The 22036-nt window shown below is 41.8% G+C and overlaps 1 protein-coding gene across 3 annotated transcripts in view; it reads right to left on the bottom strand.

Moving 5' to 3' along the window:
* Positions 1-22036, bottom strand: part of LOC308592802 (uncharacterized protein C8orf34 homolog) — a 98652-nt gene that overhangs the window by 48923 nt on the left and 27693 nt on the right. For all 3 annotated transcript variants that reach the window (XM_081204661.1, XM_081204659.1, XM_081204660.1), the window contains exons 4-7: positions 19950-20078; positions 14770-14798; positions 13589-13758; positions 11916-12082 (exon numbers count right to left, since the gene is read on the bottom strand). In XM_081204661.1, the coding sequence (XP_081060787.1) occupies positions 11916-12082; positions 13589-13758; positions 14770-14798; positions 19950-20078 (495 nt within the window). The remainder of the gene's footprint in view (positions 1-11915; positions 12083-13588; positions 13759-14769; positions 14799-19949; positions 20079-22036) is intronic.

Genomic DNA, 22036 nt, shown 5'->3' with positions numbered 1-22036 from the left:
GAAGGAAATAACGTAATGTATGGACAGTAATGAAAATATGTATGTGGGGGTTGTCACAAAGGCACTCAACTCCTACATGCATACATGCTGGTAGATGAGTCTTAGGGGTATAAGGCATTTGAAGGGCTCTCTGCCAGGTTAAAGGTTGCAGATTCTCCAAGTATTCTTCTGTCTTTCCCTCCTTTGTATTTATCTTCCTGTCCAGGCAACTTTCCAGAGGACAGAAGCTAGTAGAGGGCAAGGCCAGAAGCAAAGTGGATGGAACAGCAAATGCTAATTTACCCACACATCCTTTGCCAAGGCAAGCAAGAAGCTTTAACAGAGTTAAAGGATACATTCAAGACAAGCAAGAACTTAAGGAGGCTGCAAAGCAGGACAGGGGTGAGGTGTGACCTGGGGACAGCCCAGGTGGAGAAGCCTATTGGCAAAACCTATTGGTGTTTCGCAACTTTCCGACTAGGTGCAGGACCTTAGCCAGACCTAGCAGAGTAAACGCAGAATCCACGGAAGCAATTGGCGTCTTGGCTGCAGACAGGATAGATGAAGCAGGAATCAGGAACTTGTGGTTAGGTGTTTATTATATACAGTGGATTATTTACAGGAACAGAACATGGATCTTTTGCTAGCTCTCTCTGACACGACTCACAACTCTGAACACTGAACTAACACATTCCAGTTAGTAGGTCATTAATTATCACTCCCTTGAAAGAGCTTGACCAAGCATGGAGCTGCATCCATGCCTCTGTTATCACCATTTGGTTGCTGGGGGACTGAGGTTCGCTATGCCTGATCTAGCACATCCTAACAAAGCATTATAGGAGGAAAAGGTATACACTCAGAAGGGTATGTAGATCTGTGCAATATTATTTTTAGAGGCATGATTTTGGGGTTGGCAAAAAGCATGCCTGTTTTGTAAATTATACTGGTTTCTGAAAAACCAGCCAAAGTTCACAGGAGATTGTTTGTCATATGTTTCTTCAATAAAACTCCACTGTAAACACATTTGTGCTTGCTTTGTGTGTAGGAGGGAAAGGGGGAACCTGTGTGTCATATTCAACTACCATATTTTAAGAAATTGTTGCCGGTAAACAAACACTGAATTCATTACCGCTGGCATATTGTTGAGGTAGCCGATTTTTTTTTCAGACACATGGCTATATAGTTTAGCTGTTTATATAGCGCTAAATCAAATTTTGGCCTAGCCTTGAATGCCTCGCTCGTATTTCTTTATGTCTTCATAGTTTACTCAACTAGTTTCTTGTTGCGTCAACTTTTGCTAGTTTGCCAAAAGTCTACTGATGCATGCCATTTCCACTCTAAAAATAGTAAGGTAGGGCAAATCATGAAATTAATCAAACAGTAACCATCTGTAACATCAACAGATTTACACTGAACAATACTGAGGATTGTTTTAAATGATTTCATGCTATTAACTTAGAGGAGTTATACAGAGGTGCATTTTATAAATCTTAAACTAATATTTTAAGGTAGTCCAAGCCTAGGAGCCAAAGGGTTGCCTTAGATAAGCTCAATAACTTAAATATGCATACAGGGGTCTTTTTTTGGGGGGGGACCCGGGGGAGTGAGGAGGACATAACTGAACAGTAGACTCCTATGCCTCATCACAAATGGCTTTTGAAAATGTTTTCTGTTTTGAAAGTGGTTTGTTATGTTGCATGGGGTGATTGTGCTCAAGAAAGGTAAGTTAATAACCTCCTTGGGCACACAGAATTACTTGTGCAGTTCGCTAGATCTCGGCCACTATGTTGCTGGTGGTTTTAAATATCACAGAACCTTTCAGAAGGACCAAATTGAAAATAAGAAAATGCCTTTATGAAGAAAATAGAAATGGATATACAGTGGAGCCTCGAAATACATCTAGCTGAGCTTTTCATACATGTTAATATTAATTCAATTGGGCAATAAATTGCATATTGCACCTTAAGAACCATTACATCCTTGTATGTTTTGGTCTAGCCACTGGCCTGCTTTGCACTAAGCCAGATTCTTCAGTCTTTTTCTACTGTAGTAAAAAACACTGGCTTAGTATGTCATCCAAACCCAGACTCGTGGGTAAACTTTCTCAGTGCTAACCACAAGCAGTAACTAGGAAAAAAACTTTGGTTGCAGCTCATGGTTAGCCTATAGGGAAGTTAACCACAAGCCTGGATTCACAGAATACACTAAACCAAACTTGGACTTAGCTGAACACATTGCAGAAACAAATAGGACCAGGGTGGAGCAAAATAACTTATCATGACATATAAACAAGGCCAATGAATTAATTCTGTCTCTTCATTTTTTAAAGCAAAAGCTAACTTGGCTAATTTACAAGCTTACGTCAAGGTCATCCTAGCAAATTCAAAGGATGAATAAACCATTTATGTATTGGAAAGATGCATAGATTTGTTTCATGACTGTGAGGGGCAAATGTCAAGGAAATGCGCCAAGAACACAGGTGCAGATATATCCATGTAGTTAGTAAGACTTAATTTATGAATCAGGATGAGCTCTGTATATTTTTGGATCTGCCTGCTGTGAACTGACTAAATAAAATGTTAAACTTAAAAGGAACGAGGACAAGAATATTAAAATGAAACTTTACAATTATCAGTGTGTAGTAGCATCAAGGAAACAGATACTTAAAGGGAGCTTATTTGTCCATTTTTACAGAACTATCAATAACAATAACAGCTGCAATTCTACTGTGATTAATAACTATATAAACACATACAGCCCCACATGACAAAATCATGATTTAAACTATTTTTGTTCACACAGACAAGCTAGTTTTACAAAGTAAATTTGAATCTGAATATTTAATTGCATTGTATATTTATTCTTTGTTTTTGCAATGCACTTTTACACTTTTGAATATACTTTTTTTTCTGATGCACTCCAATTTTTGAGAAAAGTGAAATAGTTAATAAACTGGAAAAATTATATAAAAAAAGAAAAGTAAAGGAAGTGTGCTGAAAGATACACATTCTGGTTATTCTTCCCAGGCTTGGAAGTGTTTTTGTTTAAATAATCCAACACAGCTTTTTGTTCAAGGAGCTATATTTTATATTTCTTGCACAGAACTCATTTTTAGTAAGATCCTTTTCACACATTTAAGTTTGGTTAAGATTACTGGATCCATAAAGAAAATGCATTAGTGCCCTCAAGTGGCAACAACCAAATGCTGGAAATTGCTTCTATATGCTTCTATAACAAAATGTTAGCCTATAATAGTATTAAGACACTTGATTCAGTATACAATATTTCAAAATAAGAATAGTGAACAACAGCCAATATAAATAAATAAACAAGGATGCAAGTGTCACATTTACCTGGGAGTAAGTCACATTGAACCAGCTTACTTTGCTGTAGACATGTGTAGGATTGCTGACTATTTCCCCATGACATTTAAGGAACAAAAGTTGCTACTGATCTTAATATTTCTAAAGGACACAGTGTCTTTACAGGTTAACATATAGGTCACTTGCTATAAAGAAAAGACAAATATATTGCAAGGTATGAACAACCTATAACCATCAAAATTATTTAATCCTCATTCTCTGAAAAATATTACAATAGAAGAAACCTTCTGAAAAGCTGATAAATTCCTGTAATTATTCTGAAAGCATAACCATAGGGGAGACTAAAGTCACCACCAGTGGACTCACTAGAGACAAGCACAGCTGTTGCATTTCTTTAGAGAAACTATAATGTTTCTTTGTCACTCGGGGAACCATTTTAGTATTATTGTGATGTTTCCATTCAGCCTTCCATGCATTGTTGAAAACCAAGAGAAAGGGGCACAATAGTGGGCTTAGATGTCATGGAAGAAAAGTCCTTTTTAGCCCATGCTACAGAAGACAATAACAGCAACTTCTGTGGGGTGGCTTCCTCCCCAGAATAATAATAATTAAAAAAACACACCACTGGGTTAATTTGTGATCTTTTTGTAGTTCTTCCCACAGCAATTGCCCCTTCTGCCCACTAATCTGTGGAACAGTATGTTCAGAGTGAAAGAACCCCCACCTAATTCACTGTAGAATGACCTGCTGCACTCAAGTTCCCTGTTTGCTGGACAGAGATAGTGACCAGATCAGCTGCTAGAAGCCCTTTGCCTGCCTCAGTGGACTACTGAGCAGGAGGTGGATGGGAAACCACAGGCAATTGTATTAGAACAGTGGTTGGTGGCACAGGTCCCCCTGGACTCTTTGCACGAGGCTCCCTGGAGGGGGGGGGAGAGAAAGAAGTATCACAGAGCTGACAGGTGGGGAGAATCTGTGAGATCACCTCCTGGTGATCTCTGAAGATGTGCAGGTGCACGCCTAGGGAAAGAACCTGGGAGATTCACCTTCTAAAACTGTAGCCCCGAACACTGAGCAAAGGAGAAACTGCAAGACAGTGCCACAGTGAAAGGAACCACTATGGTCAAACATGCCTCATTCCTGTGCACAATTGCAGTGGCAAACTGGAGAGTCCCCCTGGGCAAGCTACAGAAAAAGCCAGACCTAACTATCAGAAGAGGAGGAAAACCACCAAAGCAACATTCCTCTCTGAGCTGTGTCAATTCACTGGTCTGATCAGGGAACAATAATTGCTTTTTAAATGCCTCCTAGTTTAAGGATCAAGGAATTTGGGATCAGCAGAGTACTCTCTCATGATTCCAAAGGGTTGTTAGACAAGCTGAACAACAAAAGGAGTTTTGGGGCTAAATGTGGCCGCGTCTGCTGAGGGACAAAATGGCAGTCCCACCCACTTTTGTGCAGCTGTGGAACCCGTCTGCTCCAGCCAAGTCTCAGCTGTGGCCCAAGGAAGCAGAGGGTGAACCCCAGCCTCTGCAAATCCACCCCACAAAGGCTGCTTGCCAAATGCTTCCCACAAAACAACAGAAGCACTGACTGAGACAAATGTCAGAAGCAAGGACAAGTAGCAGAGGAAAAGATAAGTTGAGGAGAACGGAGGAAATTATATTCCAAAATGTACATGCTCCCTAGTGCCACGCGGGGTTGAAAAGTTGTTGAACTTACAGGCTAAGTGAGCACCCAAGTGTCTTTGACTGCAGACAGGCTTGGACTGGAGGGCAGGATGACGCCTCCCCCTGGAAAACAGGTGAAAGGTTTTCTGGAAACTTCCTGTCAGATCCAATGGGAGGAGTCATCTCTGTGACCAACTATATGCCATTGGCAACAGGCATGCTGCCAATGTGAATTATCTCAGTAAAACTTCACTGTACCAGAACTGGACTACTCGGAATTCAATCTAACTCAAGAATGCGAAGGGCATTTTTTATCCAATTTGTATTCTGGAAAATGGGCTCCATTTCTTTTCAGGGATTAGTCCCAAATGCAACCTTCATAAGCATTTTGAAATAGGGCTTACTTTAGAAATGTAAATATATCAGAACCAACTACAGCCAAAACTCCCATTAAGGTAACTGAAAACTCTGTTTCCAGCATTATTATAGAGTCTGCCTTACTAAAACAGTGATCCTCAAAGTGCTACACTGGCACAAGCCCCATTCATTTCTATAAAGCTTCTGCTTCAGTGAGAATTTTCAGAAGTGGCAGCAGATTGTCTGCTGTGATTTATAGCTGCCAGGTCTTAACCATTCACTGTGGAATTAGAGAAACATCTGCGGTGTGTTGAGCTTGGGGGAAATGAGGATATTTTCTGTTCTGTTCAGTGGAAATTTACTCTTTGTTGCCGCACTCCAATAGAGAGGACAGCATCTGGATTTTAAACCACCTGGGCAAGCACCATGTTACCTCTGGGCTCCATATTATGCACAGCACCTAGCATTGTTGGTACATGATAAATCAATGCGGTGATACATTTGGAGCAATTAAGAGCAGGCTTCTTGCGACAATCATAACATGAAAGCTGGTCTTACATTCAGATGGGAATGGCAACACTAAAAGACAGGGCATGATAGAAGAGATACAAGGAGTGGGTTAGTGGGTAGGAAGAACAGGTAGCAAAATGCCCGGAAAAGACAAGGTGGTGATGGTTTGGCAAAGGATTTATGGGCAAAATGGGGTTTTAAAAGGAATTTTAAGAGGTTTAATCCAGACATATGGAACAGAATGGCAGAAAACACATGTGAAAGTCAGAAATAAAGGTGGCCAACAGCAGATGAGTATGAACAAAGAACAGATAGATTTTTGGTATAAGACTTGCTGCTGTCCTTTGTGGAGGGTGGGGGAGGGGAGGGTCATAGAGCCCACAGCTGTCCTCAGGGGGGCAGTGGGATCAGGTTGAGATAGCTGGTGCTTCTCTGGTCAGATACTGTTCTATCTCCAGCTTCCCCTTTTGGGGGGGAGGTGTGGGACAAGTAATGCATTACTACCTAACAGACATAACTAGAAAATATTAGACTTACACACCGTGCCATTCTGACTTGAGGCTGGCAGTATTCCTGTGCTTTTAACAGGTGCTTATAGCAGAAATCCAGAAGGGGAAACCTTTTCATCAGATCTGGAATGGATTTGGAATTTTAGCCCGCCGCCCCCCACTGCCTTTTTTGTATGTTGTGATGGAAATAGTCTGATCCTAGGTACACAACAACTCAGCTTATAGTAATTCATGAATAGTAATAATAAGCAGAGTCTTGTTACCTTTAACCATATTTTGCTAAAAATACAGATTTTCAGTAGTGAACGCCAGTTCTAATAATCTAATTTAAATACTGAGTTTGCTAGTTCAACATTCATATTCACATGAACTCCTGAATATCTGATTATGTTGCAGCTTTACAACTCCCTCTTCCCTCGGGCCACTTGCTCTTGAATATAATAGGCTGTTTTTTTCTAATTAGGCTTATCTCCGTGGATTTTGTGCCAGAATAAGCCAAATTGCTAATGTGCGGCAAAATCCTATACAATTTCGCTTAGAAGTAAGTCCTTCTGTTCTGAGATCCGTGGGATTTACTTCTAGATAAATGCTTGCAGGACCACAACCTTACAGCAAAACTCTGTACACATTTGCCAGAAGTAAAGCCCAGTGTGTTCAAGAAGCTTACCTTTTTTAAAAGTGTATGTAGATAACAGCCATAACCTCTTTTTATGTATCCTTTCTACATAAGAGTACAAAACACTTATTAAGTTGGAGGAACTGGACATGGAGGAATCAATGAAGTGATCAATCTCTCAAAATAATAATAATAATAATAATAATAATAATAATAATAATAATAATAATAATAATAATAATAATACTTTATTTATACCCCGCCCATCTGGCTGGGTTTCCCCAGCCACTCTGGGCGGCTTCCAAAAGAATATTAAAATACTATGATACATCAAACATTAAAAGCTTCCCTAAACAGGGCTGCCTTCAGATGTCTTCTAAAAGTCTGGTAGTTGTTGTTCTCTTTGACATCTGGTGGGAGGGCGTTCCACAGTGAGGGCGCCACTACCGAGAAGGCCCTCTGCCTGGTTCCCTGTAACTTGGCTTCTCGCAGTGAGGGAACCGCCAGAAGGCCCTCGGTGCTGGACCTCAGTGTCCGGGTAGAACGATGGAGGTGGAGACGCTCCTTCAGGTATACTGGACCAAGGCCGTTTAGGGCTTTAAAGGTCAGCACCAACACTTTGAATTGTGCTCGGAAACGTACTGGGAGCCAATGTAGGTCTTTCAAGACCGGTGTTATATGGTCTCGGCGGCCGTTCCCAGTCACCAGTCTGGCTGCTGCATTCTGGATTAGTTGTAGTTTCCGGGTCACCTTCAAAGGTAGCCCCACGTAGAGCGCATTGCAGTAGTCCAAGCGGGAGATAACCAGAGCATGCACCACTCTGGCGAGGCAGTCCGCGGGCAGATAGGGTCTCAGCCTACGTACCAGATGGAGCTGGTACACAGCTGCCCTGGACACGGATTTAACCTGTGCCTCCATGGACAGCTGTGAGTCCAAAATGACTCCCAGGCTGCGCACCTGGTCCTTCAGGGGCACGGTTACCCCATTCAGGACCAGGGAATCCCCCACACCTGCCCACCTCCTGTCCCCCAGAAACAGTACTTCTGTCTTGTCAGGATTCAATCTCAATCTGTTTGCCGCCATCCATCCTCCAACCGCCTCCAGACACTCACACAGGACTGTCACCGCCTTCACTGGTTCTGATTTGAAAGAGAGGTAGAGCTGGGTATCATCCGCATACTGATGAACACCCAGCCCAAACCCCCTGATGATCTCTCCCAGCGGCTGCATGTAGATGTTGAAAAGCATGGGGGAGAGGACAGAACCCTGAGGCACCCCACAAGTGAGAGCCCAGGGGTCTGAACACTCATCCCCCACCACCACCTTCTGAACACGGCCCAGGAGGAAGGAGCGGAACCACTGTATGACAGTGCCCCCAGCTCCCAGCCCCTCAAGACAGTCCAGAAGGATGTTATGGTCGATGGTATCAAACACCACTGAGAGATCCAGTAGAACTAGGAAACAGCTCTCACCTTTGTCCCTAGCCCGCAGTGATTCTGATTACAGCTTACTTGGTTAACCGTAAAATTGTATTCTGTATAAACACAAACCATTCATTCATTCATTTAATCCTGTCATTCCTTCAGTAACTTCAGTTTAGTTCTCTCTTCACCCACTCCTACCCCCCCCCCCTTAGAGCAACCTTTGTGAGGTAGGGATAGACTGAGAGAAACTGACTAACCCAACGTCACCCAGTGGGTTTAAATGGCTGAATGATAATCTGAATACAGTGGTACCTCAGGTTAAGTACTTAATTCGTTCCGGAGGTCCATACTTAACTTGAAACTGTTCTTAACCTGAAGCACCACTTTAGCTAATGGGGCCTCCTGCTGCCGCCGCGCCGCCGGAGCCCAATTTCTGTTCTCATCCTGAAGCAAAGTTCTTAACCTGAAGCACTATTTCTGGGTTAGTGGAGTCTGTAACCTGAAGCGTATGTAACCTGAGGTACCACTGTACAGGTCTGCCCTATTCTAGTCTAACACTCTAAAAATCTAATCACTGTGGCATGCAGGCTCCAACAACAGTATATGAGAAGGGGGAAAGGCCTTAAAAAAAAAAAAGACTTTAGTTTGTGGTCTAAACTAGCAGCTTCCACATTACACAGAAAAAAGGACTTAACAGATGTCTCACATTAAATCTGGCATCAATGTGCCACAAATACAGCAATTACTAAAACTCATTATAATGTGCTAATTAAAACCATGGCATAAATAACCTTGAATATATCTTCTGAACATATTTAAAATGCACACTTCCAACAAATAAGCTAAAATAAAAGAGGGGATAGTGAGAAACCCAAACTATTGTTTTAAAGGAATATTACCAATACTTTAAAAAAAAGAACAGCATTAAAGAAATGGGAAGGTACCATAGCTCAGTGACAAAGCACGTGTGTTTGCATGCAGATGGACCAGATTCAATTGTCAACCATCTCTAAATAAAAAGGATAAGGTAGGAGGTGATACAAGAGACATCTACTGAGACTTTGGAAAGTTGCTGCAAATCAGAGAAGATTGGCAGTCTTCAACGTTTTCAGGTTCAGGACCCACTTTTAATTCAAACATGCTTTTGGGTCTTTCTTAATCTATTATCATATATCTGCATGGTGCTAGTGCTCCTGTTGTGACCCACCTTGGATCAGGCCATGACTCACTAGTGATCTCAACTAGTGGAGCAGACAATACTGGGATAGAAGAACAATAAGTCTTAGTATAATGCAATTTCCTGCACTTCTAAGAGATTCTTCAGCTATGGCTACATACTTTGTTCACTAACTTGTATAATCTAATGTTATTAAAAAATTGTGCGAGATTTTCCAGTTAAACTGTATAAATGAAACCACAGGGGGAGGAATGCACATTAATTTAACCAAATACATATTGTTATAATATTGCCTTTAGGAAGACTAACAGAGCACCATATTATTTTAGCAGCAGCCAAGGCTAGGCAAGCAGCTGACAGCGTGGAAACAAATCATTTGAACGAGTAAGGGAAGGGCTAAAATTAGTGCGACGTTGTAGGGAAATGGGTGACTTCCTAATGATGGAAGGCAGCACAGTTAGTAACGACAGAGGTGAAAGAAGGAAAATAAAGTCCAGCTCTGGATTCTTTTTTGGGTTACCGTATTTTTCGTCCTATAAGGCGCACCGGCCCATAAGACACACCTCATTTTTTGGGGGGGAAATGAATTAAAAAAAATTATTTCCCCCCCCCCCCAGCCCTGGCTGCCGCCCCAAGCCTTGCGCTCACCTGCCCGAAGCAGGGGAAGCCCTCCGGAGGGCTTCCCCTGCTTCGGGCGAGCGTCAGCAAGCCTCGCGCGCCCGGCAGGAGGTCCCACCGGGTGCGCGAGGCTTGGGGCGGCAGCCTGTCGCCCGAAGCACGGGGAGCCCTCGGGAGGGCTCCCCCTGCTTCAGGCGAGTGTCTGCCGGGTGCGCGAGGCTTGCAGACACTCGCCCGAAGCAGGGGAAGCCCTCCGGAGGGCTCCCCGTGCTTCAAGCGACAGGCTGCCGCCCCAAGCCTCGCGCACCCGGTGGGACCTCCTGCCGGGAGCGCGAGGCTTGCTCACAATCACCCGAAGCAGGGGAAGCCCTCCGGAGGGCTCCCCGTGCTTCGGGCGACAGGCTGCTGCCCCAAGCCTCGCGCACCCGGTGGGACCTCCTGCCGGGTGCGCGAGGCTTGCAGACTCTCGCCCGAAGCAGGGGGAGCCCTCCCGAGGGCTCCCCGTGCTTCGGGCGACAGGCTGCCGCCCCAAGCCTCGCGCACCCGGTGGGACCTCCTGCCAGGTGCGCGAGGCTTGCTGACACTCGCCCGAAGCAGGGGAAGCCCTCCGGAGGGCTCCCCGTGCTTTGGGCGACAGGCTGCCGCCCCAAGCCTCGCGCACCCGGTGGGACCTCCTGCTGGGTGCGCGAGGCTTGCAGACTCTCGCCCGAAGCAGGGGGAGCCCTCCCGAGGGCTCCCCGTGCTTCAGGCGACAGGCTGCCGCCCCAAGCCTCGCGCACTCGGTGGGACCTCCTGCCGGGTGCGCGAGGCTTGCAGACTCTCGCCCGAAGCAGGGGGAGCCCTCCCGAGGGCTCCCCGTGCTTCGGGCGACAGGCTGCCGCCCCAAGCCTCGCGCACCCGGTGGGACCTCCCGCCGGGTGCGCGAGGCTTGCAGACACTCGCCCGAAGCAGGGGGAGCCCTCCGGAGGGCTCCCCGTGCTTCGGGCGACAGGCTGCTGCCCCAAGCCTCGCGCACCCGGGGGACCTCCTGCCGGGAGCGCGAGGCTTGCTGACACTCGCCCGAAGCAGGGGAAGCCCTCCGGAGGGCTCCCCGTGCTTCGGGCGACAGGCTGCCGCCCCAAGCCTCGCGCACCCGGTGGGACCTCCTGCCGGGCGTGCAAGGCTTGCGGACACTCGCGGGGGCTGCAGGCTGCTGCCCGCAAGCCTTGTGAGCCCGCGGGTACTCCCACTCGGGCTTGCAAGGCTTGCGGATAGCTTCCTGAAGCCTGGAGAGCGAGAGGGGTCGGTGCGCACTGATGCCTCTCGCTCTCCAGGCTTCAGCGAAAGCCTGCATTCGCCCCATAAGACGCACCCCAATTTCCCCTTCATTTTTGGAGGGGAAAAAGTGCGTCTTATGGGGCGAAAAATACGGTACTTTGCTTAAGTCTATCCTTTCGGCCCATATATTTATTTGAAATAGCCCCAACATTTAAAAAATGAATGTTATGACATCATCTAAAGAACCTGAGGGCAATAATTTCCTGTCTTGGTTTTTTTTGGAATTTTTCCAAGAACACAAAGCATGTAGTCATGTCCCCATATGTGATACAGCCTTATGAAGAAAGTCATAAGGTGACACTGGATTTTGCGCAATAGGTGTCAATCAATATACTACAGGAGGGGCAGAGTAAATGCAGCAATGGCAAAACCACATTTGAACTTGCTCCGTGAGTGAATTAAGCTTTTAAATTACCCAGCAGTTCCATAGCATCATCTTCATTGTCAATATCTTCTTCTGTTACTGATGGAACTGTGCTTTGTACAGAATCAAACGAATCCTGGGAGAGCATGGCAGCGAGTAGCTTCTTATGTTGCTGCTGCTGATGTTTCAATCCTTTAGTCTTTGGTTCCATCTTTAAACTAGAAGAAAAAGAATTGCCTCTTTGATTTGTCAGTCTCTCCATGAGAGCACCTGGGGGTGTCCATTGACATCTTGGGAGAATTCATAATTTTATCTTACTAAAACAATTTACCGTGACCAACACAAGATAATACATATGAAGGAGCTGAATTGCAGGCAGGCTGCTATGTCCACATAGCTGGGAACCACAAGCATAATTCCAATCCATAATTTCATATTTATTCCATATTTAATAATAATAATAATAATAATAATAATAATAATAATAATAATAATAATAATTTATATGCCACCCATCTGACTGGGCTGTCCCAGACACTCTGGGCAGCTTCTCCAAATGTTCTTGAACTACAGCTCCCATCGTTCCCAACCCCTGGCTAGGAATGATAGGAGTTGTAGTCCAATAACATATGGGGACTAAATGTTGAGAAAGGCTGATTTAAAGTGTTTCAGGAATGCAAACCCATGTTAGCCGATAAAATAGAAAAAGTAAAACATAGCTTCAGTCTATTTCATTCTTGCATCATCACACAACTCTTCTTTAAGAAACTATTTGTGGTCATATATTCATTTTGCCCTAAATATAGTCTTAGGAGGCCAGCTATTTACTACTCTTCACCAGAACCTAATAACTGCACCTTCAGCAGATACCACTATGCTAATACAAAGTTTCAGCCACATTCAAACCATAGCAAATGACAACCCACTGAGGCAGAGAAGGTTCAGCACATCCAAATTGTTGTACACAGGAGTACAACAGTCCTAAGGAGTTAATAAAATGAACATTCACATTTTTCACTGCAGCTGTGTCTTCAACAGCCCTTCAGCTCCCACTCCTGACAAACCACCAAATTGCCTTTTAAGCTCTCAATAATGTACTGTTAAAATTGATGTAAAAACATTCTCCATCACATTTAACATTTAAAATGATCTGACAATGTTAATAAATTAGCACTTTATTAGTGCTTGAAAGAAAGATTATTTGCAAGTAGTAGAGTTACTAAACTCAAGGCTAAATAATTAAGTTGAATTAAATAACCATCTAATCAGATGGTATTATATGTTGGAATCATGTAAACACTGTAATTAATTAATACTTTAATAATTAATTAAATTGAATTAACTCCTGGAAACAGATCTGTTACTCTGAGATGACATGCATTTAATCAGTTGCTATACAAAGACACCTGTGCAGGTCTAAATAGGTACCTGATTTGAACTATATGTAGATAATATTGCTATCTTGGTTCGTCTACAGAATTCCAAACAAAAGACGTAAGGTGAAATATTTTACTAACCTAATTTTAGTGCATGTGGCAAACTGCCTTACATGGAGCTCATTATAAAACGTAAGTTTTATTGACCCTCATGCAACCTGCCATTTCATGCAGATGCTAGTCTAATTTATGTAGCTAGAGAGGCTAAACTCAGGTTGTTGTATTAAGATAACCAATAAGGGGACAATTTTAGATGTTTGAGTTTTTGGTAAGAGCAGCAAAGTTTACCTTCCTCCAGGACTGCTGCTATCTTCGCTATCCCATTGTTCCATTTTGCTTCTTGGTATTGGAGGCTGCAGCATTTCGGCAGCCAATGGGTCTGCATCGTTCTCTTCGCGGCCAACCCATTCTCCAACAACACGGGGCCGTAAAAGGGGAGCATTAAAGGCTGCTGCGTCCTAGATAGGGAAAATGATACTTTAGCTGCTTTTTTATTTTCATTCTCTCCCTGGAACGTTTATATAATGCTTAATGGCAATCATCTCTTAATGATACACATCAAGCTCAATAAATACCGGTACAATGGAGGAAAAATAGTTTAAAACTAACTATAAAAAATCATCAGTAGCCACTGAAAGTTCAACAGCAAGGGAGACTGTCTGATCTTAGCTGAAATATTAAATGCAAGCTTAGAATAATAGAGTTACACTGGACTCTTCTAATGCCCCCGGAAGAAAGAAAAGATTGTCTATGACGTTTTATATATATATATATATATATATATATATATATATATATATATATATATATATATATGCGCATCACTAGATATCTGCTTTCATACCAAAGCATTTTATGTTTATAGAACTGATTTTGTTTGAATATATTTAAAATGAAATTTCAAAATATGTGCAAATGTTTTCTTACTAATGCAGTGTTCAAAACCCCCATTGTTCTCCAGGCACATTTTGCAACAGAGAATTTCATTAGCGCAAGCAGTTTCTGAGCTCTGGGCACAGTACTGCACGTAAGATTTCAGATTAAACTGCAGAGTGAAGGGAAAGGAGGATCTTTTTCTGCTTCCCCACTTCAATCTACTCTCTGAAGACTGGAGAAGAGACCTTCTTGAGAATATTAGGGGGGAGGGCAGGGGAAGGACTAGAGCATGTGAAAAATGAACATAATATTTTAGCTGCAGTTCATTCATTTTCAGCTTTGTATTCTTGTTAATAAAAAAGTGTGCCTAGACATTCCATTGTTGCACCCGTAACCTAGATTTAAGGTGCCATTTAGCTCCTAGCTTTCATATCTCAGTTTCTAACACTGCACTAATGGTATGCATGCCTTATCATATCTGTTCCAGATAGTTGTTATTTGTGTTTTTTGTATTTGTGTGCCTTCATTGCTTCAATGTAGACACTCAGAGGCACACACAGAACTTGTATCATTTAACGAGACAGAGCCCTTACCTTATCAATCTCATCAGAAATGGCAATGCCTACAAATAAAAGAACACAGCTGTAATGTATTTTAAAAGCAGATTAATAAACCAGTCTACTATTTTCTTGCATATCTCATGCCTTCTGTGTAAAACTAAGGAGCTGTGGTAAGGATTTTTGGGAGGGAAGGTATTTTAAGAAGATAAACAATCATGCAAATGTGTTTCCGCACTTTTTTTTGCTGCTGTTTTATTTCAGGAAGATAATGGGTTACAAGTTAAAGCTGCCGGCCCCCTTGAATGGTCCTCAGAGAGAAAGAGAGAAAGATAATGCAGGAAGCAAGACTCTCAAAAGCTCCCTTGAATGTTCTTCAAGTCGCCCCAGAGTGCTTACATGCCCTCCCTTCCCTTTGTTTGTCATGATCACAAGACTGAGATTCGAAGCTTTTGCTTATGTTTTCTAACCTCATTTACTCATTATGTCTGAACCTGAACAATCTATCTAGTCTCAACTATGGTTTATGGGAACAAGCTTACAATCCTGTCTTGTTTTTCTAAACCAGGGGTTGTCAACCTGGTCCCTACCACCCACTAATGGGCGTTTCAGGATTCTAGGTGGGTGGTAGGGGGTTCTACGGCACAAGCTGAATCATCCTGGTGGGCGGTAAGGAAATTTTACCATCAAGAAAGATGCATTTGTGGGCAGTAGGTATAAAAAGGTTGACTACCCCTACACCAAACCATGGTTAACCACTAGCCACAGCTCTCAGCTTGGACCAAAACAGCAACTGCAGTTAGTTGAAAATGGAAGCAAGAGCTTCTAATCTTCTCCATATGGTGCCACCAGAGGAGAGGGGAAGAGGGTGGGTATAAACTCAAGGTTTATCCAGGTACATTCTTGTAATGCAAACCTCAGAGCAGTTACCGTTCTTCCCTTCATGGAAACTTCAGCTAGATAAAAAGTCCTTATGGGATCAAAATAACACAGTTGCATCCAGCCTAACATTTTTCCTCTAAACACTAAAAATGCATGCATAGTATGCATTTAAGTATAAGTTTGTTAAACACACTAGACAAATGTTGGGTTCCTATTTTCTTAAAAGTTTTTCAAAACTGCCAATACACTGACCATTTTTTCAGTCTATATGACTTCCTTTTATTGACTTTTGTGTGGAAAAAAGCATAATGTACTGCCGAGTAGAGTAATTAACATTTTATGAACACATCAATGTGTGTGTGGAAATACTAGCCATTAATGGATTTTTTCCCACTCTCCAGTTACAAAGTACATATATATCGAACAAAATACACTTTGCTTCCAGCAGATAATCTGTTTTTAATCCTGTAGAGATTAATTTAGGAATGAAAGTACATCCCGGCATCTCTAGTTGTGTGGGTGTTTGCAGAAGCTAGAAAACAGAAGCAAGCTCCAAAGACTTAATTTAGCTCACTCTTCACTTAGACAGCTGCTCGCTACAGCTACGAAGAGAGACAAAACCACCTTACTCAATCTTGGTTTGGTACGTCTACAAATACGATATACCCCTTGAATTTTAAACTTTGCATTTCCCCCCTCCCTGAAAATACAATTATATTCAATACACTATCTAAACCATCAGTAATGATTGTGAATGGCAATGGACCCCAGACATATCCATTTCCTCTTTTTTTAATACTGAAACCCTGAGTTTTTACGCATGCACAAGAGAGGTATCATCAAGCTCAGCAAAGCCTCAAGGTTTGCTGAAATACAAGGTTTGGTGAAAAATATCTGAGTGATAATTTAAAAAAACACAGAGAACAGTTCAATGGCCATAAAATACTTGGTGGTCTGCATGCCAGTCGGTTTAACATGCTTGGTGATCATGCAATGCTGACTGTGTAATAGGAGAAAATTTATTTAAGGAATTTATATACCCTGCTTTTCACCATATGTCTCAAAGTGGCTTACAAAAACAAAATTCAATAAATTGTTAGGACAGCATTCATGGTACAAAGGCCTGCTAAAACAAAACTGCTTTAACCTGATGTCTGAAACTTAGCAGGGACACGGTGCCTGCCTTGAGTTCTAATGTGAGGGAATTCCATAAAGTTGGGCCCATTATACTGAAGGCATGTCTCCTCATTGAATCATGCTTCTGGCCCATAGGGTCCAGAGAGCTCCTCCATCTGATCTCATGGAATGGAGTGTCCTAGTACAAGGCACAGGTGACTGAAACTCTGAACAGGAGCACACTACACTAAAAGGTTTTGTTGCAGGTCCTACTTGTGCCAATTATTATATTTATCCCTTTATAATTTGACATTTATCCCTTTATAATTTGACAATTATATTTATCCCTTTATAATTTGACATGGAATCAGGACTTACAACTAGTTTACTCCAGTGTGGCACCCCTCCTGACAAAATAAAAAGCTTATTCCTTCATATCAATTGGATGCATGTCATCACTGAAAAGACCTCAAGTGGCAATTTTAGCTCTTGTGGTTCATAAACTGAATCTCTGGAATTCAAGACTATTTAACAGATAATAATTCCCTATTCTTTTTTATAGGCTTATTTGACAGTTCCCATCCACTCATATAAAAGCTTGTAGGTCAGATCCACATCACTGTCTGACCAAGAAAGTTGAATAACCACAGAGCCTTTATTTCTTAGTCCTTGATCTTTTACTTGACTCCCAGACAGCTATTTCTTTCAAATAAGTGCAGGAAGAGTGTGCTACCACAATTTTAATATAACCCAGGTGATTTCTAATCACAGTGGTGGAAAAGAAGGCACTGTTGCCTTTACTGGTTTCCTTTCAGATATCTCAATTAAACAAATTCTGTTGGTGTTTATTGCACTTTAAACAGTCTATGGCAATGCATTTTTCTGAATTGCCAGCAGATGGCCTTACTAAAGATCCCATGCTTTTAACAGCTGAATTAAATGCCTTTAACTGTTGAATTAAACATGTTGGTTTTGATACACCCCAGCTGGTGCATCTTTCAGAGCGAGTTTAGCTTATGTGAGTAAAACGGAACCATGCTCATTCTGTACAGTACAGTTGCATTGACTTTAGAATTGGTTTACTCTGCAGCCAAGAAGAGGGCAACCAAAATGGTCAAAGGCATGGAAACGATGCCTTATGATGAACGGCTAAGGGAGCTGGGCATGTTTAGCCTGGAGAAGAGGAGGTTAAGGGGTGATATGATAGCCATGTTCAAATATATAAAAGGATGTCACATAGAAGAGGGAGAAAGGTTGTTTTCTGCTGCTCCAGAGAAGCGGACACGGAGCAATGGATCCAAACTACAAGAAAGAAGATTCCACCTAAACATTAGGAAGAACTTCCTGACAGTAAGAGCTGTTCGAATTTGCTGCCAAGGAGTGTGGTGGAGTCTCCTTCTTTGGAGGTCTTTAAGCAGAGGCTTGACAACCATATGTCAGGAGTGCTCTGATGGTGTTTCCTGCTTGGCAGAGGGTTGGACTCGATGGCCCTTGTGGTCTATTCCAACTCTATGATTCTATGATTCTATGATTTACACAGTGTCTAGAACAGGTTAGTTGGTCATGTCCTTGGAAAAACATATCTGGACAATATAGAGCAATCTATCTTTAATGGAAATGCAGGAAGATATAGGGAAGCAGCTCTTTAAGAATGGAGCACAGTCTTCATTACTGAGATATCTCAGTATCTCCACACTACTGACTAAAAGGAAACCGCTTTATAAGTAGAAACCCAAAGCAGTATTTGGCAAAAGGACAAATTTGGAGACAGTTCACCTTGTAACAATGTAATTCCTTCCTCCTCCTCTTTGAAAGGGGCAACAGCGACTCAAATTAATACAAATTTAGGAATTCATATATCACTATGGAATTTAGGGTTCATTGTGTATGTGCATGCATAATCACATATTTAAATGCCATCCATCCATCCATAAATAAATAAAAGTGTGCATAGCTGTCACTAGTTATTAATATTATAAACTTTATGGTAATGACAGCTGCAAGAAGGACTAATGGGTATTACAGGAAGACACCGAAGAGCAGTAAAATGATATGGAAAATTATAATACCTGTACTTGACGTATTGACATTGGTCTTATGTTTGCTACATGACCTTTCTTTGCCAGGGTAATAGAACACTGGCATAGAGGCTGGGTGTGGGGTCTTAGAAGGAGTTGGCTTACGTACCAATTCACACCCACCATCCATTTCCACCCCTCCAATGGACTATTCTGTCACCATATCTCAGCTGATATGTTGGAATATACTCTACAGCGGTGGCAAATATCCAAGATCCACTGGCACAGGCACTGGTTTGTGTCCTAGCCAGTGGGAATGGGGCAAAGGAATGAACAAAAGAAAACAGATCTCAGGTAAGCATGTTTTTTCCTTCCAAATAAATGTTCTTAGGATCAGGGTGTCAATCTCAGGCAGCACTTTGATTTTGTTCATTATGTAATGGACAAAACAAATTGCATTATTTGATCAAAAATGGTATCACTTAGCAAATGCAACACAGATTAGAATTTTTTTTTTAATAGCTTGCCTTAAAATGTCTTGAAATTGTATATTAAAATGTCAGTCACAGAAATTTACACTGAAGGCGTACACTTGTGAAATTGACAGAGCGATGAACATAAAGAAGGGAAATTCTAAAGAATCTGTTGGCTTACTATATTTCAATTACAGTTTACTACAGGGCCACTCAAGGGTGGGTAACCAACCATTCAGTAAGTCATATTAACTATTTCTGAAAAATATGCAAACATGGAAAACTGAATTACATTTTTCTGGAAGCGATTGCCAAGAATTCAGTTGGGTACTATAATCATAAAAATGTGCATTTTATTATCAAATGAAAAGGCATGTCATTGTTTCCTGAAACTGAAATACAAAGCTCTTAGTGCGCTGCATTTTCTGGCATCTGTTCAGGTTTTCGATTTTTAAAAATGAATAAAAGCAAGCAATATAGCTTTGAACATTTTCAACTGTGCTTCAAATAGTGCATAAGCAACACTTATTCAAACTTAATCCTGCCCTACAGGCACCATAAACTATATTTTAAATGAGTTTTTGAAGATTTGGTTTGAAGAATCTGGGATCATAGGCAAATTGTCTTTAGTAGTTATTCCTAATCTGTGCTCTTGCAACTAAGACCAGCCACGTGCCTTTTCAGCACATGGCTGACATGCACATAACATCAGCATTAATCAACTTACTTCGAGAAAGATTCTCCAGGGCTTTACCCAGCTTCTTACTTTCTTGAAGAATATGGTTTAATTCATCAAAATCATGATGCTCTGATTTTGTCCTCCAGTCCCATTTGGGGTGTTCTGCTGATCTTGGCACTAAAGTAAAATGAAGTATATTTTTCTTATTTCATATTAGAAAAATTGATAATAATGAGCCTGCATGGAAGACACAACTTTCCCAGTGCTACCAAAGCCTTCCCCAAACTTGCTTCATCGGTATTTTAATTATCACGCAGCTTTGTTTCTATCAAAACGGATTTTGCAGTCATCGCTTTTACCTACAGTGCCCTGGTAACAACAGAATGTGATCATCTAGTGTCACTCTCAAGGGACCCACTCTCAGGAAACCGAGTCAATGTTAGCACAGGGAGGAGCCTGTTGCTAAGGGATGCCAGGCCTGTTGCCAGGGATGGACAGGCTGGGCACTGTCCCTTTCACTGCCTCCCTGGACTTTCAGATGCTTTTGGCAGTGGGCAGCAGTGTCGCTTTTGAATGTAAGCAATACTAAATTCCTATCTGGCCTACCTTGCCATGGATGGTGGCCATCATTGGCAATGTGCCAAGGACTTCTGCAAGTCTTGCAGTGGCTCTGAGTAGTGGTTCCTTTCACAAGATTTGGGACTTCTTAAATTACTCCCTTCTGTGTGTTCTGCAGCTCCCTTCCCAGCCCAGTGGTAGGGGAGAGGGAGATTCAGCCTTCATACAACATTTTAATTATATATTTCCCCCTCCCTCCACAAAGTTCCCCATACATACATACAAAAATAATAATAATCCCCCATTAAGAATAGCAGTTTCATTGTTTACGTCTGCCATCACTATACTGTAGTAATTTCTTATGGGAGATAAGAATAAGAATTAGGGTAATTCCCTAGTAATACTTTCGACCTTCACTGGCTTTATAGTCACCATTTATTTGAAATCACAATTTCCATTTAAAATCAGAATAGAAGCTAGCTAAAACCCCTGTCTTATTACCTGAATTATTATTATCTCCTAATACCCAGCATGCAAAGCAAGTAACTACAGTGCACTAGATTTGTCATGGTTTATGTATAATGTTATTTTAGATTTCCCCCTCATTTCATAACAAAAATGCTCTCAATTTATAACAAAAATGTACTTGCTCATGTTATCCCTTTTTTGATTCCCTCCCCTCAAATATTTAAATAATCATTCGGTAACTCCTATTCCCCCCCAAAAAAATTCTGTTGGCATTCATTACACTAAAATGGCAAATGAGCACATTTGTGTTATATGGTGGAGTCGGAAGATACGTAAAGGGAGAAAAATGTCAGTGTTGTCAAGAATCTAAGCTGATGGTTTAATCTTAATTTAACTGCAGCCAAATAAATATGTCATGCTCCTAGTTACCTCAAAATAGGTACAGAATGAGGAATGTATGGATGCATAGCAGATGCACAAATGAATCATGTAAGGTGTATTAAAGTGTTACAAGTGTAAAAAGGTAAGGTAAAGGACCCCTGGACAGTTAAGTCCAGTCAAAGGCGACTATGGGGTTGCAGTGCTCAATTAGCTTTGAGGCCAAGGGAGCCAGTGTTTGTCCACAGACAGCTTTCCAGGTCACGTGGCCAACATTACTAAACCACTTCTGGCGCAACGGAACACCATGATGGAAGCCAGAGTACTGGGTATTTGGAATCTATGCAATGAAAGGAATAACCTTTTACCACCCATACAGTAAATCCTGTACTATTGTTACAAACAATTACAAATTTATCTAGCGGCTGTAGAGTAATATTTCCTCCTAAATATTTTAAACTGAATATTTTATCATGCTCATTATTTTCCCTTCTCAAATATACATATTTGTTCAACCATAAATTGTTTCTACACGAGACACCATCATGCAGGAAACAAATGAAATAAAACCGAATATGACACATATAATGTTTTAAAACAAATTATGTGCATATGAAATCATAATATTATGACAAGCAACCCACATTTGAAATAAGAGTTTTTCATACTGACACATTTAAATGTAAAAGTGCAATCCCTGGTTTGGGTCATATTTCATTTCTTAAGAATCA

This window comes from Podarcis bocagei (assembly GCF_964188305.1).
Source record: "Podarcis bocagei genome assembly, chromosome: 8".
In the NCBI taxonomy this organism is placed as follows: Eukaryota; Metazoa; Chordata; class Lepidosauria; order Squamata; family Lacertidae; genus Podarcis; species Podarcis bocagei.
This window is presented reverse-complemented; position numbering and strand designations above follow the sequence as displayed.